Source organism: Falco naumanni, chromosome 8 (assembly GCF_017639655.2).
Source record: "Falco naumanni isolate bFalNau1 chromosome 8, bFalNau1.pat, whole genome shotgun sequence".
NCBI classification, from domain to species: domain Eukaryota; kingdom Metazoa; phylum Chordata; class Aves; order Falconiformes; family Falconidae; genus Falco; species Falco naumanni.
Window position 1 is genome coordinate 34,345,222 of NC_054061.1, and position 24,837 is coordinate 34,370,058.

The 24,837-nt window shown below is 42.2% G+C and overlaps 1 protein-coding gene across 1 annotated transcript in view; it reads right to left on the minus strand.

Annotated features, from left to right (window-relative positions):
• Positions 1-923: 923 nt before the first annotated feature.
• The window catches only part of PDIA5 (protein disulfide isomerase family A member 5), a 101,506-nt gene continuing 77,592 nt past the window's right edge, over positions 924-24,837 (minus strand). The window contains exons 15-17 of the mRNA XM_040603274.1: positions 14,613-14,683; positions 5,223-5,357; positions 924-2,184 (exon numbers count right to left, since the gene is read on the minus strand). Coding sequence (XP_040459208.1) covers positions 2,104-2,184; positions 5,223-5,357; positions 14,613-14,683 — 287 coding nt within the window. The 3' untranslated portion in view covers positions 924-2,103. The remainder of the gene's footprint in view (positions 2,185-5,222; positions 5,358-14,612; positions 14,684-24,837) is intronic.

Genomic DNA, 24,837 nt, shown 5'->3' on the forward strand with positions numbered 1-24,837 from the left:
CTTTGACTCTGAGATCAAAAAAAATGCAGTAAATTCTGGACTGCAAATCTAGTAGTTTGATGGTAAGCAAAAGAATTCCTGTTTGAAATCAAATAGCATCAATATGTATTATTTCCTAAATGCAGGGCAGAATGCTTGCTACTGTTGCAAGGATAGCTTGAAAGAAAGAATTACCATGATCTTATGCAAAACTACTAAACACAACATGAAGTAACTATGCTAAGAGAAAAGAAAGGGAAAAAAACACCACAGTAAGAGACTTAATAAATTAAGCTACTTTCACACTAGGATATTATGTACTACCAGGCAGCTGATTTTTTGAGTGAAGAGACTCATCAGGTGCCTATTAAGAGAAGATACTTGGCACAGCTCCATCACCGTTCAAATTGATGTCATGGTTAACAAGCTGGCTACCATACAAGGCCAATCAGGCTACCAGCATTCCAGATTACTCACTAATGGCTTCAGCAGCTTAGCGAGTGCCAAACTTACAGTGTCATTAATTGGGCGAGAGAGAGGAGGAAAAAAAATATATCCAGGCAGGAGGTAAGATGCCACTCACCTCCTGAGCAGAACAGCACTGAGCTGCCTGTTAGCACAGCCTTCACCAAGGATCCGAACTAGCAGAAGAAACAGGATGGGCACACTGAGGAGCAAGAGGAAGACTTCAGACCCAGGGCATAGGTCTTCACTGTAAAAAAGGTGTTTTGCCCACCCACAGAGTTCCAAGGCAGATGGAGGCCAAGCCTCACCCCGCTGAGCACCCTGCCATACGGCCCAGCACCCCTGGACACCAGGCTGTCCCCAGCAAAGGGGTGGCAGGCACCCATCCAGCATGCACTGGCTCTTCCTAAACCACCACCACCTACGGTCGTTCACTCAGCGGGGAAGAAGCTGAACAAGGCTGATTAATGATAAAAATATTTGTCTTTTTTAAAATTTATTTTCAGTTCAAAGTGAATCACAACTTCCTGCCCCTCCCTCTCCCCTCCTCTGAAGACATAAGTACCTCCAGATCAACGGCTTTTTTTTTTTTTTAAGCATCAAAAGTGCAACACATTTCAACTGCTGCCAATACAGGTTTTTAGACTGATGATTTTGTCAGAGATTGTTTATGCAACTCCTTAAAGAGCAAAAAGGAAAAATCCCAAATATAAATGCAGATAAACTTTTGGTATGTAAACATGTAATATACATAATTACTGCAGTATCAGAAGTACTATGCATTTATCAGAACAGTTGAACGTAACATTTTCCAACATGCATTTGATATGGCCCGATCATAATCTGAATACCCTATAAGGGTAACTGTATACCCCTATAAGATAATCACTCCTGCCATAACTCTCAGATGCATTTGACAATACTGATGCCAGAAAAGGAGAGTTTAGTTCAATTTTACTTGTGTTCTGCTGATTTTTGATACTTAGCTTAATTCACTCAATACATTCTAACAGTATGTAAACAGTCCTGATTTAAAGACCAGAGAGATTTAAATGAAATCAACAGATCTGGACTGGTCAATGTAAATGTCTTCATTAACTCAGATATCTTATTTATCCCTGAGCACCTTAAAATTGTTCCCCCAAATCTCACTAAAGAACATGTAACCGTATTTCACAAGAATGTAAAACTGCACTTGGATAAATCCGTGTCTTACAAGTCCCATTTTCCTTCACTGGTTTAAAAAAAAAAACAAAACCAAAAAACAAACAATCAAGCAAACAAACCAAAAAATGTGTTCCCTCCCCTTTGTTTTTGACATGTACTGCAATACCTTAAAAAAAAATAAATCACCCTATCAAACAACATCACCTACAGACACACTACAGACTACAAAAATATTGCATAGGAGTGTCAGTGGGCATAGTCTCCCAACATGAGAGAAAATGCTAAGTTTTCTTTAAAACATTATGGCAACATTCTAATTTATTTTCCTTTTAAAAATCAAGTGGTTTCACTTTATTTCAAAATTGTACAAAATGACCATGGCTGTTTATAAAAAAAAAGTCTCTGTCTTGAGAATATGTGAAGTCTCAGGTGCATTAATAAAAGACCTGGAACCATTCACAGTGCAGCGGAAAGCTTCTTTTGAGGCAGAAACTACAATTCATCCTTCTTCTTTCCTACTCTTTCATGGTCTCTTTCTCTCAGGGTTCGCATGAAAGTGGTGAATCCAGACTCCTGATTTTGAAGAAAGAAAAATATGGATCGTATTTTTACAAACAAACCAAAACAATGTGTCAAGAACACTTCTAGTTTCTGTATCCCACAGCAGAATATAAACTAAAGGAGCAGTTATTGCTTCTGTGCTGCCTCATCCTGCAGTGCTCTGGTCCAGTGCTGCTCCACTGCAATGCCAGGGGAAAATATCCATGCAGACTCCGTATGTCAAACTTTGAAGGGATAGGACACAGAGAAAAAGGCCCTAAATCTCACAGGACCAGGTAAAATCTGTCCCTACAAGTGCCATTGATGTCTTTTTGTAGAAAACACTCAAAAGACATTTTTAAGCTGCCTTTGTATGCTACATGTGTCATTTTGAAAGTAGTTAGTAGATCATTTGTTGGCTATACACACATTTGCCACTATTCATCATCCCTTAAGTTTTGCTCATGATCTTTCTCCTCTTCCACACATTCAGACATTGGGAATTACATTTTTTCAAGTTACTATCAAAATTACTGTCAAACAATTTCAAACCTGGATGCTTAGATGCCAACCTCTGTATTTCAGCAACTTCTGATTTCTGATCATCAAAGGCTGTTGGATGCCAGCAGTTTCCTTTTCCAAGGACAGCTCTGAACACAACTTGCAGGCATTTCAAAAGGCTCAGATAGGTGGAGGTTTGAACACACTGTCTACTGGTACACCAACACTATAGACATCTGGGCAAGTAACACTGATCCCACCCAATGTGACCATTTTTACTTTTAAGCAAGCCCAAAACACACCAGTCAAAACTGGTGGTAAAGAGGGAAAGTACAAAGATGTAGGGAACAACTTACAGAAGTCAAAGTCTGACTTAAAAACAATGTGGAGCAACAACAAAACCAAACCAAACCCAAAGCCTGGAAGCTTTTGAGAAGGCTGAACAAAAGAACACTCTTCTAAAACTATTCACTGTTCTTCCATTGAAAAAAAAAAAAAGAAAAAAAAAAAGAGACAAGTTGTGGCCATACGTCATCTGGAGACATGTGGCAACGAACAGCCCCCATGAAAGGACACTGGTTTTCAAAGCTGTGTGTCTGAAAGTCATTTAAAGTACACGTGAGTCACAGGGTGTCCTGACTTTTCCTTGCCTGGGATGAAATGCCCTAAAAATCTCTACTCTGGAACTCTCAATTCCCTTGGAGGTGTGGAGGACCCCTTACAGGCTACCGCTGGGGGTCACGCTCTACCCCATAGCCAGCGCTCGCTCCAGTGCAGGGTGGCCAAGAGCTGAGAGCTCCTGCTCTGCTGGGCACGGTTCCTGCTGCAGCATGTCAAGTTGCTCCCATGGCAGCTGACGTTGCCTCTTTTCTTCCCTGACCATGTGAAATGATGATACATCAGCTGGACCACATGCTCACGGACATCCACTGATTTAGTGCCCGAATCAGGAACAGAAAGCACGTCCCCTGGCTCCCGCTGCTCTCTCCTCAGACTTCTTTTGCAAAGTAGGAGGTGGTTGGCCAAGGTGGTTCAAAAGGTGTAGTCATGCTGATGAGAAGTCCTTTCACCCTTTCACAGTGCAATCTCTTGTTACTGAAACAGGTTTCTGAACAGACCTGGAAACTCCATGGAAGGCACTGTGCTAGGCACTGCCTCCAGTGTTACCATCATAGGAGATAATAAAACCCAATTCGATGCTGCACAAGCAGAAGACCACAGGCCCCAGGAGAGGTGGAGGGGCAACACAGTTGCCAGCAGCAGAGAGACTGTGATGATCCTGTTGGGTGATTTAATTCTACTCAAGAAAGGGTTGGCTGCACATAAGGAATTAGTCAGTCAACTTTACAGCATAGGGAGAATCATCACTCAACTGCTGTGGCCTCACAGCACTCCTGCCTTGCTAAATTCTTTTCATCAGCCACCACAGATCCTTCCTTTCATATATCATTTCTATAAGTATGGGTTAGAAATACAAAAATTGCAGCTGAAATTCTACCTAATTATTGGCTACTGCACCCATCTTTAAGAAAAGCTCCACAACTGGAACTAAACACAGTATCCATAACAATGCCTGGATCAGCACCAATAAATGGTAGTTACTGGGGTCCTAATGCTGGAGAAAACTGGAAGCTCCATGAAGACTTCGCTAAGAACCTGACTGAAAAAGGACCTCAGAATTTGGCTTTTTTCTTCATGATTCTTTATAATTTGGTGAGCTGTAATAGCAGCAATAATTTTCAGGCAAGGCTCTTTTATCAGCATCACTGGATGGCTTGAAACCCCCCAGTTGTTCTTGCAGACCCTAGCTTCTCCAGGCAATCAATCACTGCTGAGGCATAACCTCCCTCTAGGAGGTTATGACAAAGAACACACAGAAATAATTGGATTGTTCCCTTATTTTCAGTCACTTTACAACCACAGAAGGCATTATGCCATTTCTGTCCCTTGTACTCATAGTATATAATTAGCTGGCCACAGCAGGACAAAAGAATGAAACTTCAGCCCATGGGCTACATGGCACAACTTGTCCTTCCATCCTGAGCTCCAGGAGTGAATCTGACTCAGGGCTAATGAGATATTTAGTTTCCCCCAGTCTCCAAAGGACAGCTTTGTCCCTGCTATAAAACCAATGGTCTGTCACCGTTTGGCAGCCTGGTAGACCCATAACACATTTGCAGTATACGTGCGATCCAGAACTCATAGGAGTCAGTTCTGTATTTTCTGGCATTTCTGCACCTAGCAGCAGCCCATGCAATAAACTCTTCACTTCCACTCAGTCTAAATTCACTTGCAGACTTTGGCTTAAAGAATAAACCATACAACAAAGCATTACCAAATCTACTCCTCCTTCCACTCCTCACATTCCTAAAATAGACCAAGTACGTCCCTAATGCAGAGATGTACAGGGGTGTGGTGCACAATGATTCATCCATGTAAGACAGTAACAGGGGAAGTTAAGCATCCTTCCAGCATGGTAAAATTTTACTCTGCAGTTTTAATTTGCAAGGCAGTACTGGCAGAGGAGACCTTCCTCCCTGTATCAGGTGATGACCCTTGCTTCCACTTACCCTTCTTTCTCCAGTATATTTTTCCATAAATTTCCCATAGTTGTAATAGTTGAAGGTGGGGTAGCCATCAACCCCCTCCTGCTTACACAGGTCGTGATTCTGTCCTTTGGCACAGTCCACTGCGGCATAGGCGATCTGAAATGCAAAAGACCAGCATGAGGCAGGAGAAAACAAAGCAAGCCTACTTCATAGTTATGCTGCTGCAGCTTAGACTTAACATTAGAAAAAGACCCAAGTCTTCTGCCAAAAATGCAACGGCTTTTGTAACAGCTGTGCTGTGGAGGAAGATCAGAGGGTGGTCATCAGGTCAAGCCATGCGAATGGAATGGAAGAGCAAAAGCCTGCTCCCTCCCACTGAAGTGCTGCGCTGCTCGCACAGCACCTGACCAACGCAGCTGCAAGGCGCGATCAACTCGCAGAGCAGAGAATCACCTTCCCAGCCTCCCCACTGAGCACTGCCTTACACTCCAAATGGGGAATCCAGAGACTGTGTTGGTAAAACCAAATCCAAGCACCGCAGTCACAGCTCTGTCCCGCTGCAGTATTTTTCCTGCACTTTGGTTTTAAGTGATGAACGGTGACAGGGTGACTTTGATGAACAGGAACAACCCACTTCATCCAGCCTCCTTCCTGTGGCATGGCTAATACTCTGAAAAGTTACCTCTCCTGTCCTTGGACAAACATGGCTAATCACTTATGCAGGCTATTAATAGATTTATGACTTCTACCCCAAATAGCTTCTGTAAACTCCATTCAGTTCTCCCAGGGTCAAATGGGGACAGGTGAGAGGCCAGAGCACTCTCTACCAAGTAATGCACACAGAGAAGAAGGTTGCTTACTTGCAATCTCAGCCTGGGGTGATGTTTTCTTCCCCGTCTTTTTTTTTTTTCAGACTATCCTTCAAGATAGGGACTGTATGTTATGTGCAGCCATTAGCAAAGTGGCCTTTAATTCCTTTCAAAACCTCTAGATGCTACTGTCACACAAACAAACCCTGAACAGCCTGCCGTGCTCTCAGCCTGTTGGCAGCAGAGCAACACCCTCCGTCCCTGCCTGCTGCAGCACAGGCAGAGCACAGAAGCACAACCTCACAGCCTTAGAGCATCGGCTCAGACTAACCGCAGTTTAGAGCATTTGACATTTGAAACCCAAATCTGTGAAGTATTGAGGAGATGCTGTACTTAACCTTTCTGATGTTGAAACAAAATATAATTCGTAGGCTTCTACTGAAGGCAGCCAAACCCTCTGCTGTGATTTCACACTGACTGTTCCCGCGAGCAGCAGTTCTGGCTCTGAACCTCCACGGCTGCTCACGCAGGCTTGCCTTCACAGCCCCGGTACATGCTCTGCTGAAGAGCAAGGAGGCTAAAGTACAAGCTATGTAAAAACCCAAACAAATTAGAGGAAGGATTTTTGCAGTTGTGGGTTACCATATATCAAGTGCTAATTTCACAGCAGACACATCTCAACTTGAGATTTCCATTCCACCAGCCTCCTTCAAACAATCGGATCAAAACACCTTTTGCTTGCGTGACTTCAGGGTTGCAGCTGAACTGTTAATCCATAATTAAAAGATCACTTAATATTCCACAATGCCCTCCAGTTTCATGGTGACACTGTCAAAATGAGAAAACCTGATCTCATTATCCTAGCAGTAATTAAAGAGATTGGCAAAGCCAATTCCAGTTAATTTGCTTGTTTTATTTTGTCTTTGAAAGCCTGACAAAACAATACTCGGTAAGATTTTCCTTGGGTCTATCTTCAGATGGAAAGCACTATATAAAGTGAGCAGTGTTGTTACCTTAAATATTTGGTTTCTGTTTTCTCATTTTAAACATTAATAAGGCTATTACAGAAACAGAACTCTTCAGAGTTGTTAAAATCACGTATGTCACACTTTTTTTTTTTTTTTCCTTTTTGTAAACAGAAAGACTCCTACTCATTCAGGGCCAGTTAAAATGAAAGGTTAGGAATAACACACTGCAAAAGAATTTCATCTGAGTATTTATGCCTTCCTGACCTTAGCAGCCAGCCAAAATTTAGAGCCCTGTTGGCTACTTCTGTGCAAAGGAAAGCTTACAATGGAAACAAATATTTATTTCACATCATGGTATTAATGTAGAAAGAACACTGGAAGTCCTGCTTCCCTGAAAACAGGAAGAATAAATAAACCTGTTTTTTTCTCACTGCTCTAAGTATCACACAGGGAGAGATTACAGCCAGACAACAGGGAAGGTATACCTGCATGCATCCAGATCTTAGTAGCTGGTCTGAGGCATGAAACCTGTGACTGACGATGACTCATTTGTCCCTAGATAGTGTCTCAGAGATTAAGAAAATTAGATTTTAGTCCACTGGAAGAAGAGAAGCCCTCTTTATCTGTACCTCTCTGGAAACATCTAGACTGGCCTTGGTTGGAACAAAGAGCCCAATTTCATTTACAAAAGGCTTTTGTGAGAACAGCCCTCAACGAGGAGAGGGTGCAGTGGAGGAACACAATGCTATATAAGCTACTGTTAACCTTGTTCAGGACATCTTAACTTGTTGCCTCAAACCAGATGACTGATGGACTATAAGGAGGTGGCTTCTGAAAGAAATGCTTAGTAGCCTGCTTGAGATACAGCCCTCCTCTACTGCACACGGAAATCTAACTTGGTCCATCTGTGCATTTGTTGTGCACCAACATAATGCACAAAGATCCCAGTCTAAGTCCGGCCACAACAGTCACGTTGGCCTAACGCTACACCTAACCTAACAGGTCTAATGGGAAGGGACACGTACATCTGGAGTAGTGTTTGGAGGACACATCCATGGTCTGTCATTCTCTGAAATGTTCCTGATGCAAGCTCCCACACAGCTCCACAGACTCGCCACTGCTCCTGCAAATGCCATTTTGAGCCCAACTCTTCAGAACTTCTATTCCCATCTGGTTATTTTTACAGCCAGTAAGAGAAGTGAAACAGCAATTTTCAGAAGCCTTGTAACTCATACAGACCTGAGCAAAACTTCATAGAGAGACATCTAATTCCCAAGACTTTATCCAAGTCTGCATTTCAAACGCCTGCTGCCAACAGTAGCTGAGTAAGAGTACTTAGGAGAGCTTGAGTGATTACTTTAGAGTGGAAATGTTAAAGCAGCCTAAATATAGGGGGTTGCTACCATCTCTATGCACTCATTACCATAGCATCACAGTCCTAATTGTCTTGCCTGTCTCACACCGGAAGATCAAATATAGTGCACTGCAAGAAGAGAAAAGTAATGCTGAACAACACTTGTAGCAAAATGCACTTCTGGACTGAAGACCAGTTTTCAGTCTCAATCCTGACAACTTCAGACAGCTGAACTCTGAGACATATCAGAATTTCAGCAAGCAGCACCCATCCCCTTTGCTTCATTCTGTTTGTGTTTTCATGGCCCGTGAGTATTAAATTCCATTTCTGCTACAAGAGTGTCCTACAGGCAGTTTTCAGTTAGGGTGAACTACTTCATGACTATATTGAAAGGCTGCACACAAAAAGATGCAGCCCACAAAGAGAAGGCTTCACTTCAGTCCTGGCTCAGGTGAGTAGTGATACACTGCAGGGAGGTTTTCCTCTCATTCTCCATCCTCATAGCAACAACCAGTTCTACATTGCTGCGGCAGAAAACTGAGTCAGGAAAAAAAAAAAAAAACCACCCAACAAATCTCTACAAAAATGTAGTTCAAGAATTCTGGAGGATGTTACTCTCAGAAATCATCTTCATATTGGACTGCCAGCAACAACTTACATGGAAGTTCACTAGAAAGCACAGGTTAGCAAGATTATTATTCTCTGCCTCGTAAAAACACTAACTTTATTGAACCAGAAATTTGAGACAGGGTAAGCAAAAGATGTCCCTGATACGTATCCAGATGCTTGACATCACCTCTCATGAGCTCCCTCTCATCAAGAGGGAAAAACACCTCTAAAAATCTGGGAGAGCAACTCTCCTAATGCTGGTGTAAGACTTTTGTGTGTGTGTGTGTACATCTGTCCATTATGGAAAAACCCAGTGTAACAGCTTTCAGAAGAAGCCAGCGTAACAGCTTTCAGAAGACAAGATTGATTTTATGTAGATTTTTATTGTTAGGGCTAAAATTTAATTTCTTCAGCTTTCCTAATTTTCCTCTAACCAGAGGGAAAAATCCACTGAAAAAAACATTTCAGGAAGAAAAAACCCCAAGTGCTATACCTGCCACAAACATAAAACTCCGTTGGGTTACTCCATAACCCAAAGCTGTGCTGCCTTAGATATTGACGATACATCATTATATACAAGTTTTCTCTCCAGAGGCAATGCCTTTCAGGTTTATCACCATCCTGTTCAGTAGCTGTAGCAGGAACAGAAGAACAGTGATCAAATGAAAAGATAATCAATCAGAGACTGTGGACCTCAGAGGAAGTTCCTTGGAGTACATCCAGCTTTCTCAATGTTATCGGTAGTTCCTCGCAACTGGTATGCAGCTTATAACAATTAACAATACCAGGTTAGCATGCATAATAATAAAAATAAAAATAAAAAACCAAAAATACCCCCCAAAAACCCACATTAGCATTCATTTCTCCTTTATTACATAGTCAGCATACTTTAACACAACTCCAGCAACACCTGGGACTGGAACATACCCTTATCTGAAAAGGAAAGTCCCACAGCAATGTTCCATGGTTTTACCAAAGAAGTGGGAGCTTATCTACAGAGTTGCAAACTTCACTCCGCACTGCATTAGAATGTGAGCAACGTATGACCAGCTCTGAAGAGCTCTTCAAAAAGGAAACAGAGCATGGCACATTGTTCAGATTAAGTGGTCTGATCACAAACACTGAGCTGTTGCAAAAATCAGGCTTTTAATTTAGGTGCTTAAATAGAAGTGGAGCTATGCTGAAAATGGGACCATAGATCTCCATGTGCCTCAACTGTAACAGAAGGATGATGCCTTATTTTTTTTACTATGGAAGTGCTGGAAGGAAAAAAGAAGTACTTGCAGTATCATCTAATCATACGTCAGGAATCACAGTTCTCTTCCAACAGAATTACAAAACAACTTTTTGCTCTAGAGGGATCTTGCAGGTAAGGAACACAATTACATCCAGTGGTTCAAAGAGATGTGTAGAAAATTGGAAGTGGGATCTCTTGACCCTCCAAGTAACTCCTCCTTTCTGTTCTTAAACCACTTTCATTTTAACAGTTTGTCTCCCAGTCACTGTATGATGATACAGTAAAAATACCTCCTGCAATCCCAGTTGCTCTCCTGTTAAAATATGTACTGCCACACACTGGCTTATTGATTCAAGGAAATAAATCTCTGCTGGAGCTAATATTGACTTTTGTTATGAAAATGGAAGTGAATAACTAACTGAATATTGATTTGAAGAGGAATGATATATGATAAGCTTAGCAAAATTATCACAATCCTCCCAAAAATTAAAATAAAAGTAAAATTGCAACATGGAAAAGAATGCTTCCAAGCAACATTTTTAAAGTACAGTCAATTCCAGATGACCATTATCTGATTATTAGGAAGAAGAAGTAGTAAAAAAAAAAAGTCTGCTGTTGCCAGATGTCTTAAAAGCACCTACGAATAAGACAGATGCGCATACCTCTCTATGATTACTCCATAGGTTTCTGTTTATATTACCTGTTCTGGATCCTAACAGCAGTTAGCAGCTGGCCTGCTAAAGCTTGTTGCAATTCAGCTACTGTTCTTAATGTAAAAGGCCTTGCAAATGGCAGATTCATTATTAGCTGCCCTGATGTGCCATAGCAGCATTACTATAGCTGCAATTCATCAGCTGTTCACAAAGCAGACCTGTTTGCAAAGGGAAGACCCATTAGAAGGCACCATGATGTACAGTGCTAACATCACCATATTTAATGAGTCTAATTAAAAAGAAACTCAACACATGCTTTTTAAGCAAACAGATCAAATTCTTGGCCAAATTAAAATATTAACTCGTTTGGATAAATCTGTACAGTGATTTGGTTGGTATAATGATTTTAAACCATGGTTCAAACCATGGTTCACAATACACATTGGGACTCAACAGTTTCACTGGTGTCTCACAGCTCCCCGCGAGCACCCCGACCCACCCCATCAGCTGCACCCTTTCCAGCAATCTCCACCACAGCTGTTTCTGCACAGACTCCCTAGCACCCAGTCGCAGCGCTCTCATTTAGGTCAGTGCATTTGTACAGAAACAGTCTAGTGAAAATGGAGAAGCCTGGTCAACCAGCAGCCCCTTCGGGTGTGTTCCAGAGATTTGTTACTGAGAGGCCTTGAGGAGTCAGGAGCTTTCCTTCAGCAAATCCAAGCTGGAGCATCACAAATCAGATCCTAAAGTTCAGCTAGAAGGATCAGCCAAAAAGAAGAATGCAGATTTTTTTAAGATTCAGCTGTTGCCCTTTCAAGAGTCTCTGGAGTAGTTAGTGAACATGCCTTCCTGCTCTTCAATCTGTTCAGCTAAGTGACAATCCTCACATTTGCATTTTCTGACATAGTCTGGTCACTGCCAAAACTCGAGCTGTGGAGCAGAGGCCAAAGGCTTTCCCCTGGCAGCTGTATGCAAAGACCACAGCGCCCCAAGGCAAGAATGCTCCAGATGGCCTTTTTTTTTTTTTTTTCCCTTTTTAAATAACTGAAAGCCGTATGTGAACTGCTTCACTGGACTAGCCTCTGCACTGAGCTGGTCTTACTGTCACTGAATTTCCCCAGGTACATGGAAAGATGCAGAGGCTCTGGTTTACGGGTCACACCCAGAGCCGTGGTTTGCAATAGCCACACGACTGCCCTAGGCAAGCGAGCAGGCTCAGGGTTTCTACTAAAACCACCAGCAGTGATGTGGTCAACAAGAACTGACATTCGGGGCCAAGTTCCCAGTCTTGTGTTTTCAAACTCCAACTCCAGCAGTGCAGATGATGAAAAAGTACATAGCATTACACACAGCCCCAGGGGGGTGGGGCGCAGGAGCCCCCCCCAACCCCCCTCCTCCATACAGTGAATTTGCAAAGCCAAAGACACGTATTTCACAGCCTCAAGCTCTGCTCATCTTCAAAATTCCAATGTAAAGACTCAAAGTCTCCCAAAGGATACCTTTTAAGATATCATTTATAAGCAATTCAAGGCTGGAATGGTTTTGATTGTCCTGTGGCTTTTGCAGAATTAAACGTTTAATTGAAGGACCACCCTTACTGAAAAGAAGATACAGCTTAAATGCTATCATACTCTGTTAAAGTGAAAAAAACCTTCCTCCAGGGGGAAAAAACCCTAACACTACTACAGACTAAAAAAGAAAATTAGAAATTTTTCTCTGTTTTTCAAAGAAGAAATACTTCTTCCCTCTTAAGCAGTAATTTTACAGAAGTTTGAAACCCTAAAGAACTATGAATTAGTTTGAAGGCTCAGCCCTGTTTGAAACACAGGAATATGCCCAGTGCTGCTTGTGGCAACACCCACGTGCCCTTCTGAAGTCTTAAAACAGGTTTATTTTCTTTTCCACAAGGACACCAACTGGCAGCAAGAAGCACCTTGGCAGGTTACGGCTGTACACAATTGAATAGGGCTCCCCAGATAATCAATCCCTGGCACTTTCATAAGTCACTGGGGTGGAATAACATTGTTTTCCCTAACTGCACACACCTCTTTGAAACTGCACCAGCCTTAATATTCCCTACTGGCTCTCCTGTTCCAACTCATTACATTTTATACCTCCCCACTTCAGCCTTAAACTGAAGTCAAGAGTTGCAACCGTCAATCACTGCTGTGCTCTTGGAGTCCCTTCATAAGCTGCAGTCTGAATGGAAAGCTTCACAGGCCTGCATTTACTGCCATCACAATGTCCCATCGACTGCACCATGATACAGATTGCTTGGTAATACATCCTAGGGCTCTAATAAGCAAGTTTCACATTGTTGGGTACATTTGCTTCATCTCCTCTGACTGAAATTTTAATGAGTTTAGGAAAGAGAGGTTTCATTGGGAACTACCAGAAAAGTGGGAAAACAAGGACACTTTCTCAGAGATTTTGGAAACAAACAAGTCACCAAAAGGCATCTGAGCACACATTTATAGCAGTGAGAGAACCGAAAGCTGCATTCCTCTAAAGCTTGTATGTGCCAGAGGGCATAAGTGATGGACTTCTAATTATATGCAGTCAGTGATACAAGAATGATCTGTTACTTGTCAATCTGATGCATCTTCTGTGAGTTACAGAAAAGATGAGAGGAAAAGAAAAAAAACATGACAAATTCTCCTGTTACAGTAGCAGGCTGATTAACAGGGGTGTAACTGTTACAAAATCACCTCTTCATTTAGAATAGACTATAGACTGGACTATTTCAGTTAGAAGGGACCTGCAATGATCACCTAGTCCAGCTGCCTGACCCCTTCAGGGCTGACCAGAAGTTAACACACATTGTTAAGGGCGTTGCCCAAACACCTCTTAAACACCAACAGGCTTGGGGCATCGACCACTCCTCTGGGAAGCCTCTTGGTAAAGAAATGCTTCCTAATGTCCAAGTCTAAACCCGCCCTGGCGCAGCTTTGAACCATTCCCGTGTGTCCTGTCACTGGATCCCAGTAAGAAGAGGTCAGCATCTCCCTCTCCACTTCCCCGCCTCAGGAAGCTACAGAAAGCTGTTTCCCTATTAAATTGCCAAATCTTTTCCATGCCACACCTAAACATAAAGCAATCATGCAGTTGGAACAAACTCAGAGATCTGAATGAAATACAGTTCACTCAGAGATAAAGTTTTTAACTAGTTATCTGGTTAAATTCAGTGGCTCAGGTGTTGGGTTTTTTTTAATCCCAGATATGCAAACAGTCAAGTTAAAATGGTTCAGCTGATGCAAGGACATTAACTGGTGTGTTTCAGTCATCAGATGTGTTTTCAAGGCAGAAGCATGAGGGTCCTAGAAGGGCCTGACATTCTGGACTCAAGTCAACCAACTTACAGAAATCTATTACATTTATGCTATGCAAAGAAAGATTAGTTACATGATTGAGTGCTACAGGACTGTGGGTTTTCCACATGCACCTCAATGGCTGACAAAAGTTGAAGGAGAATGGAGATGATGTAAATTACCTTTTATTGATCTTTCAGTAAGAAAGAATGTGTTTTGCTTCATAGAAAAGAACTCTTAAACAAAGAATTAAACAAAAAAGACAACAGATTAAGGAAAGCAAAACAGGTTAAAAGTGTAGCTCAGTTTGACCAAAAGAAGATACAACCCCTAAAATGCAGATACATTTCTATTAAGAGTAACAGCAATTTTATCCACAAGCCCCTACCACCTTTATCAATAATCAAAGCCTAAAAAGTACAAATGGTGGAAAATATTCTCAAATATCTCAGAAATACTTAACAGCAAGTTACCTTTCGATCTTCTTTAAAGATTTCAGCAGCGGTTGTAAAATGTGGAATGGCATTTTTACAGTGGGGACACCCTGTTCAATATAGAAAAGAAAAACCAGCACAAACATTAGTTATAAATAAGATACTGCAACAACTCAAGACACAAGATAAATCAGTGGAAAATTAGTATTAAAAATAATTCTAGACAAGGGTTCTCCTGTTCTATGAAGAGCAGGACAAAGCATCTCTAGACCATGAGTCAGATACACAAACTTAAGCAGGTGTTTAAAGTCCATGACTTCAAGCAGTTTAAGTGTATCCTTACAGTTACAAAACATCCCACATAGGGACCACGGTGCAGAGGGCTTTTCTCTACCGCCAGTCCCTTAAGAGCATTTTAAGGTCGCCAACCACAAACAGACAAACCATTTCTCTGCTGCTGTACCTTATTGTGGGTTATTACTGCTGTTGCCACAGATACCAGCTACATTTGGACACAGGAATAAAGACAGCACAGCTGTGAACAGAAAGAGGTTGGAGTTGGAAAGGAAGTCGCCAGGCGTGTTTGTAAGTGTTCGGGAATTGCCTGTGTTAGAGCCAAGCCACCAGGAACACATGGGAGGGGAAGAGAAGCAAGTCCCACAGGCTACCCATCTTCCACTTATGGAGAACAGGGGTCCAGTCCCAGGCTAGGATGACTGCTGCTGGCCTTCCTGGAGACCTTCCTCCTGCTCACCACAAACTAGCAACCCCAGAGGAGTTTTACAGGCACAGCACACAAGAACCAGACAGCTTTGTGTGGGAGCTGGACTGATACTTGTTTGCACCACCACAGCACTGAACAAAAGACCAGTCCTTCCCTTGCTTAAACATACACAATATTTACTCAAACATTTCAGAAGCCGCCACAGAAGGGGAGCAAGAACTGCTCTCTTGATTCAAGATTCAGATGTGAGTGCTCTTAATTCAGAAGCCATGTTTATTGTCTACGATTAATCTAAATTGCTCTCAAAATACCAATACTAAGTAAGGCTTTGAAAAGGAAAGTACCTGCATATCTGTAACAAATTACTTTTTTCAAACACAGCATAAAGAGGTTGTTCATAAGCAAAAACTCAGGACACTATTTTTTGCTTAGATGCAGGGAAGAAAGGAATGGACACGCTTCAGCCAAGCCTGTACAATGCTAGCAAAAGCAAATAAGTTCATCCTGCTATTATTGCTGGATAGGAACAGAACAGAGCAGAGATCAGTTTTTCACAAGCTCCAATTACACTTACGCTACTGTTGCTTACCAGTATTTTACAACAAAGAACAAATGGCTGTGTTACTTTTAAGTCAGTACTGAACAAATGCCCTCTTAGGAGGCTGGCATGAACCCTCTCATGAACTGCACTCACCCTTTTAGCTCACAAGAAAAACAGCAGCAGTGCATAAACACTGCACACCCCTTTCACCAAAGGAAAGGCTGCACACCCCTTTAATCTTCACCAAAACGCAATTTCATTGCTTACATGCGCTGCTTTGTACTTTAGAGTATTTTTTTCTTCATAGCTGGATTTTGAAAGCACTGCTGTGACATGCGTATAAATACATAGAGAGACTATGTAGTAACTAAGAATACTGAAAAGTCAAGGAGACATTTCCTGGGAAACTGAGGCACTTCTGCAAATCCATCTTAATGGCTTCAAACTCTTTACACAGCACAACGGCAGTCTGTCCTGATGGCAGATGTGTTTTGGTGGGAGATAGTGCAGGTCCTCTACGGATTGTAAACTATTAACTTTGTTAAGTCATTCAGCATTTGCCTGGGAGGAAATGGTCAAGAAAGAAAAGGAGAAGGAGGAGGAGGAGGTTAGGGTTCCAGGCTGCTCCCATGTCCATCAGCCCACTTCTGTGACCCATTTTCTCTCTGATTTTCCTATCTGCCTGATACTGAAAAGCCTTTGGGTCAATCCTGCCTCCTGACACATCTTCAATAATTTCCTGTACTGTGGGTTGACTGCTTTAGTTGACTTGTTAACACTGCTCTACACAAATCAGAACTGATGACAACATCTAGGGAAAATTCCAGAGACAAAAAAATAAAAGAGAAAAATCAGGCACCTCTAAAACAAAAACCACTTGTTCTAGTCCACATCCTTACGTGCTGTAGTTTACTGGAAAGCACTTCCAACTGTTACACTAAAACACAAAGGCCCCTAAAAACTTAAACCTTTCAGATTCCCCTTTCTGCTTATGATCTTGAGCTTGAAATTTAGGTTTCACCAAACAGCAACTTCCAAACCCTCAGTAAATGGTGTTTCAAGAGAAAGATGAGACTTCATGTTTGCTTATTCCCCTCTAACAGCTTTATGATACATCAGTCAGTGTGTTTCCCACCTTGTGAGTGCTGAACCTGCAGAGGACAGGGCATTTGGTAAAGCCTCTCCCTAAGCCCCTACTAAAGTTGCAGCAGGTAAGAGCTCTCCATGAGCCATGAACTCTTCAAGAAACCAGAACACGAGTCAGCAAGTAACAAACATATTCTTTCAGACACAGAAAAGTCCAATGGCTATTACAGATGCAAGATGCCATTTTACAGGGGCCAACAGATGGCTGGTAAGAAAACAGTCCAAGTGGCCATTTAGCTGGTGACTGCTCAGAGAAGCAGCTGCAGCTGCTCAGTGTCCCTTCCAACCCAGCGAGTCACCACTGCACATGCCATAGCATGGTGTTCAGTAGGTAGCACCAGAAGGGCTTTGAGAATGGTTCTCAGCTTACAAAATGCACTTCTTTTAAGGACAAAAGGAAGCATCTGACTATCTAGACCTTTACAGCACTTTGGGAAATTAGGCAAAATCAAACATGCGTCACCACCACCACACAAAGGAGCTCCATGTAACTCAAAACAACTGATAAAGGAACCTATGCTCACAGCTTTTATTTCCTCTTCTCTGTGATCTTTGCATCTTCCCACTCTAGTATCAAATGACAATGTTACCCTCATTTATGCATCTGAAGCTTCATCCCTCCTCCTCTCACTTCTCTTTTGGCCCAACCTCCTTTCTTTACTGCACTGTGCTTGCAAAACTAAAACACAACCATATGGCTTTTGGCAGAGCTGACTCCCAAGTCCAGTAGGCATTTTGTTAGCCTTGGACATCCATCCACGGAACAGATGTGAATGCTATGCTGAATTCCCAAGGAGTTTCAAGGAGTCACCAAAAAAGGGGGAAGGAGCACATCATATGGAATAGCAGAACTTCATCTGTTACAACTTAGAAGGATTGCCAAATGCAGCAAACACTTGGAAGCCACCCAACACCATCATTCTATTTAAAGCACACATGCCAAAAAAAATAAAAGCAGAGGTTGATGTCTTCATTTTGACAGACGGAAAACTTGTTCTCCTCATTCCCTCTTCACACCCACTATCACACATTTATTTTAAGTGTTAACACCATCTTCCAGATTTGAAAGTGCAAAGAAAGGAACTGTACCAAGCACTGTACGTGAAGATAGGAAGTGTGCAGGCTCCTTACAAAGGATATTCCAGATGGGCTGCAATGCAAAGAGATTAAACTGGTGGCATCTGAAGGTGCGGATAAGGTGTCAAGAATCAAAAGGTCCTGCCCCTTTCTCAGTAGTATTTATAGGACAGTAAGTCACTATGGACTAAAGAAGTGGGATGATTTATTCTATTTCCTTTCAGTTGAATAATCTGGGTCCTATGGTAGATGCATGGGCTTCCTACAAGGCCAAGAAGTGGACTTCCAATTGAGAAGCATTGAAAGTAGCACTTCTGGGAACAGAGTCTTCTAACGTAGGTGCAGGGCTTTGCTTTACTGATTTTCTTTTGTCATTTTTACATTATTGTAAAATTTGATCTCAACAGTGTTAACAGCAGATGTGAACTGAACAGTAATTTCCTGTGCCTGACTTGAGAAATCTGAAAGGAACCTTCTCCTGGAACATCCAGCTTTTTCACAAGATCCCAGCTCAAAACCTCGAATCAATTCTGCAAATCTTAAACTAACTGCACTTCCTAATGCAGAAACACACTTGCACATTATCTGACAGGAAAGCAAAAGAGCTTAACATCTAACGCACAGGCAGTAGCATGTGTTAAGGCCATTCTCCATTCCTAATCAGCAAACGATAAGCTTTATTACAGCTCTGGCCAGACATTCTCACTTCTCTGTGCTAAAAATTTTGCACTCCGGAGGTCCCCCATGCAGCCCATGGTGGTATCTGCTCTGCCCGGCTGGGGGATGAGGGCTGCCTGCTTAAACCACAGGTCCAAGGATCTGTATGGGAATACCTGCAATAGAGGGGTTCTAAGCTCTATTTGCCTTGCACTACAAATGTAAATTTTACATGGACCCAGTGTTTTCTACAGGGTGTTTTTTCCACCATTCACGATGTAAAGTTGGTAAGGGCTGGGAAGACACACTGCAGTACAGTCATGGTGGGCACCATCACACTCCTCTCCCTGAAAACCAAGTAGTTCTCAACTGATCCAGTATGTGAAAAATACAATATCTTTGGGTAAAAATTCAAGAGGAATGGCTGATGAACAGCAGATGAGGGAAATCAAGTAAGCAAGCAAGCAGGCTTGATTCAGACTCATTATCACTGAGGGGGAGAGGCAGTCAGATTAAATCTCCTCTAATTGTAGAGGCATTTAAAGGAAAGCTAGTGAGTCTTTTGGGAGATGAAGTGATGGAAAATATATAGCCCAGCTTATTTTCCATGGACTGAATTTACTGATAGCAGGAACAACTGAACAGTACAGCATCTCCATGGGTGTCTTTGAAGAAAGAACCAATGAGGCAGCATTGGTTTGGGCTCAGAAAGGCGCCCAGCAGAGAAGCCGGTTTCATCCTCATAGAAAGACTGGTTTGAGGACTCTGAAGAAATAAAGAACTGCAGGGCTGAGCTGGATGTGGCTTCCAAAATGATGCCACAAAACATTTGTGTACATGATATAAAACAAAGATAGCACATGGGGAAATAGAAGTACTTACTAAGTGCTCACATCACTTTACAAACTTTTTTTTTTAAAGTTTAGGGTTTTTTTAAAGAAAAAAGACCCAAAAAACAGACTGAGGAAAGAACAATATAAACCCATTCATGAGGTAAGAAAGACACAAAACTGATATTAAAACCCAAATGCACATTGACCCAAATATAAGAGTAATCAAGCATATGTTTGTGGTAGCAATTCAATAAATCCACAGAAATAACATCCTGTATTCAGATTTGTAAGCATTTCGCATAATTGCGGGGTCCCATGGGATGCAGAAGGGATGTAAAGAAGATTTCAAAGCAATGGAACAATCTAGTGAATAACCTACATATCTTTATTACATTCAAATGGACAATTTTTCATTGGACAAGCTTTCTTTTTTTAACCAAGTCAATTGTTTAGAGATGATGGTGAGTCAAAAGATAAACTTCAGAGATTCTTAAAACTTCTATGTACGAAATTATTAGGACCAGATGGCAATTATAAAGATGTCTCCAGAACAGTGGATGAAACAGATGCACCCTGTTGGACAATATTCATATTATTACATTTAAAATAAAATTGTGTGAAATTTTCAGAATTGCCTGAAGGAATCAAGATCTCTTTCCAAAAAACATAAGTTTCTACTTGCTTAAATATGAAAAACGTCCTTTAAGTAACTTCATGCTTTGTTTAATTTGAAACTACAAAGCTCAGTGATATAATATAACCTCTCTACAGCTGAACAGTACAAGGTTAATTCAGTTTCCTTAGAAGAGTGGAAGCTGTATTAGCATAGCACATAGAAGAAAGGTGAAGCTTTTTTTAATGAATATAAATCAAAAGCTAACAATTTGTACAAAATAGATAAAGGAAGCAAATGGACATCAAAGCAGTATCTACAGTCAGCAGAGGTAATAATGATGTTTTAAGTATATAAGGAGTTTTAAACGTATCAGAAGCAAAAGAAATCCAAACAATACCAGCAATGTAGCTTTGAAAGAAAACGATGGAGTCGTCAAAAGGAACTTCACTGAATATATAAATGAAAATATTAAGTAGGTGTGGAGAGGGCCTCTATGTCTGGCATCTCCAAAATACTGTTTGCAGTTCTGGGTCCACAAATCAAGAATGAGTTCAAACTGGAGGGGACTCAAAAGACCCATAAGAAAAGTAACAGGACCGGAAAGTGTGTTTCATGGCAAAGGGAGGCAGGAAGCTCGGAGTGTCAATAGCTTAAATCCAAAGATTAAGTAGTGATAGAAACTGAGAAAAGCCAGTCTAGCTTTCATTACAACGAGCTATACAAGCTGGGTGCCAAAGGCTAAGTAACCTTCAGAGCTGGCTGTGTGCTGAAGCCAGTCAAATTCAGGCAGGAAATTCACATTCCACATCCCTAGTGCTTTTTAGTCTGAAAAGAAATGGCTTTCTAAAAAAGATGCTTTCACACAGTGGTTCTCCACCTGATCACAATGCAGCCTGTCCCTGACTCACATTGCTGAGCTGAAACTGCTACAGAGGTGATAAGGTTTTGCTGTCCTTTTATCACCATCTCCTGAGCAGCTGGGATCTGCAGTGTGCCAGGACGGCCCCACAGGTCAGGTGGGGACAACAGCCTCTGCTGACCCTAACCTGAGCATCCCAACTAAAATGGCTCTACACCAGTGCAGATCAGGCATTTTAACTTCAGAAAGCACTACCTTATGCTTTTTGCCCACCATTAACACACAATGATGTATAACCCCACCCATGTTGTTTCCATGTGTGCTTTTAGCATTTTCTACATAATGAAATCTGGTAACTGAAGGAACAAAGCAGCACGCATATATTTCACATGAGACTTTCCAAAGAGATAGTTCAAACATGCATATATTTTAGTGTTGTAGCTGCTTCCATAATACTAACTTAAACTGTCAGTATTTTCATAGTAAAGTCCTAGCCAACTCCTTAGAGGAGATCTGAAAACTCAGTGATTTGTGAGACCGTGGCATTTGTGCTGCCTGTGTTCTGTCCTCAGCATGAGGAAGGGCTCTGCTCCCCCTTCAGCCCCCAGCTTCCTTTAGTACTTCTCAACGGGTGATCTCAAATGCTTTAACTAATATCAATTAATTACGCTTCAAATTGTCCCTAAGAGAGACAGACGTGATTATCCTCCTCTGTCATTACACCCAAGGTTAAATGGAGTCAGGAAAAGGTTAAGTGACTCTCAGGGTTTACAATCCTGCTTGAGGGGAGCAGGGCTTCAAGGTGCTGACTCCATTCATTCAACTGCAAAACACTGGGGACTCAGAGGGCTCAGCACGCAGCAGGATAGAGCGCTCAGGGTGCAAAGTGCAGAGCAGGGAATGACTTTCAGATTCCCCATCTCTGCTTGAAGTCATCACCATCCAAATAACAGGGGTAGACACTACGCTCTGTTATTGGTTTTTAAATGACTGCAATTCCAAGCAAGTGAAAGCAGCACATTGCACAGCTATCAAAGGAAACCCAGGAGCTTGTAGACCGCAGAGCAAAGCAAAGCCCGTTTCCACTTCAAGAGTTCCAAGTGATTAACTAGAATTAAAACAAGAATATTACTTGGTCAATCAAGGAAAGACAGGCCACAGACAGTAATTACACAGATAAGAGCTGAAAATGGGTATACTGCTTAAACCAGCACGATTCATGTAGCTACAGAAGTTACTGAATCCACAGGCAGATTTGAGAAAGGCATTTGGAGATGTTACTGAAAGGTTAATTTGCTTTTGTTCTACCAGTAGAGAACTGGTGGTCCTTTTAATTGAATATCTGGAAACAAAGTTCATTTTCTGACACAACCTGACACATAGCATAATCATATTTCCAAGACATGAGATATTAGTAATTGAGAGGAGGGGGATTTGTCTTTTGATTTGAAAAAGGTCATGAGGTTTTCAGTTAAGCATCAGGTCAGTCAGGGCTCGCCTCGCTACTCTTAACAGGCAATCTACAACCAATTTCACAGCCTGCTAGTGGATTTTGTTTCATTTTTTTCCAAGCTCTCCTCATTTTGTAGCACTTTGGGGGTACACAGAGGATGCGAAGGATAAAAACCCCACACCTCTGGAAGCCACAGCCTTAGACATGAACTATTGAAACGGCAGCAACGGAATCATCAGAATAGACCAAATTGCAAATGTGAGGAGAAAGACTCAGCACAAAACTCCTGGACTGTTTTATCCACTACAAAAGGCTGTATGACGGACTGCAGTGAATCACAAATGACATGACAGCACTTGGCATTTGGCAACAAGCAATCCTTTAAGATGGAAAGCTCTAGAGCAAACCACCTCTGGACAGAAAGGATTAAAGAGCAATAGTTACATCCAGAACAAAACTTAAGTGTCAGTTCCAGCAGACCCACATGGCACAAACGAAGCTGGTAAGAGCAGTTAGCCAAGGCAGCATCAGCCTCTGTTAACCACAAAAAACAGTTAAAGAGCAACCAAAATCATTTTGCCACCTGACATGCCAGTGGATGCAACTGATATCCAGAAGATAAATTGCTCCGAGTTAGCAGTGGCCCAGCAGAGTGCTGGGGGAGGCACCGCTGACTGACACCTGCACTAGGTGAGGCTCGAAAGCAGTCCTTGCTATGGTATGTTGCATCACCAGAAAAAGCATCTGTCTTCCTGGGCACGGGTTTGATGACAATGTATAAGGGTGAGTGGCATATTCATAGTTAAATGACTCGTGAGGTACCCCACACAGGCTCTACCTGACATTGCACCAACACACCTGTATGTCTTAGGAGGAGAGGATTTCACAGGGCAAAGGGCATTCACCTCCTTCCTCTTCCCCTTCTCACAAGCCTGAACTGTTTACATACAGGTAATACTCTTCACACCAATGCAAAAGCAGCTGCAACATTTTAGGGTTACGACAGATTTAAAGCATGAATGCTGTTTTACAAAACAAGAGGAGCTCAATCACCCTTCCAAATTTTAGTTTAACGCCACAGCTCCGCAACAGCCACTGCTGAGTGCTTCCGTCACAGCCTTGCGCAGTCCTCTGAAGTGCCTCAACTTCTGAGCTGAGAGCAGTTAGAACTGTTCTCTTGGTGCTAATTAATATCCTCGACACAAACACTGGGGCTAAGAGCAGTTCTGCCAGCCTGATTGCAGAGACCACTCTACGAATTAATTCTTTATCAAAACCAGCCTGCTAATGGGCTCTGTGGCATCAGCACTATTTACACCGACAGGAATGCACCTCACCTAACGGGAGCCTGTAAGCAAGAGCACCACTAAGGCAGTAGAGAAACCAGTTAGCTGCAGAGCTAACGTACCAAAATTCTGCAGTGCCAGCCCACGCAGGATTTAAAGCTTCATTATCAGAGGGTCCAGGCCTCTCTTCTGCCTCAGTCAACAACCAGAAAATCCTTCCTGCAAGGGTTTTTGCCTTGAAACGGATTCTTTCTGTTCAGCATGTTTTTAATAATTTTTGATAGCTTAAGCTTCATTTACAAACACGCACATTTTGTTCAGGCTCTTTGATACAGCCTCCTAATGAAAACTTAACAAGATGTGCTTGCAAGCAACAGGAAAACCTCTTGGTGGGAGCCAATCTGAGGCCATCACAGGACACTGAATCCATCTGTGCTGCTGTGCTCGGCACATCTGGACCCATTAATTCAGCTGGTGAGTATTTTAGCCCCCTCTGTGCATCCTTCATATAGAGCTATGCCACCCAGGTCTGCTCAGCCCCAAGACACGGTCTGGCCACCTCAGGTGCAGCAGCCACGGGCTGAGGCCGCATGGTCAGTCAAAACTGCAGTGGTTTGTGACAGCGGTGCAGCTTAGCCAGGACACAGCATCATCTTGCCAAAACTTTCTGTGCAAAGGCTGAGATATGGTGCAACCAGCCTTGTCCCAGCTTACTTCAAAAAATGAGAGAATGAAAAGGAAAACATTACTGATTTCTTAAGAACAACTTTCTGATGACAGCTTGGGTCCCATTAGCGATCTAGCAGGGCTGGAGGAGCATACTGGCCTTCCTGGCTGTTGACATTAATAGCCAGAAAAACGTCTGCAGCCACGCTGCACACAGTGCAACCCACTCTGGCAAGGACTCTCAGCCAAGTGCTTTTTTGTCACTGTATATTATTCCTCAATACATAACCTGGACAGAAGAAACTGGGCAGTTTTTATTGTGAAAAGACAGAAAAGGAGCATACCAGGATACAGAATGTTTCATATTTTGAACAAAGCCTGTGGGTGAAATTAATGCAGGTTTGCT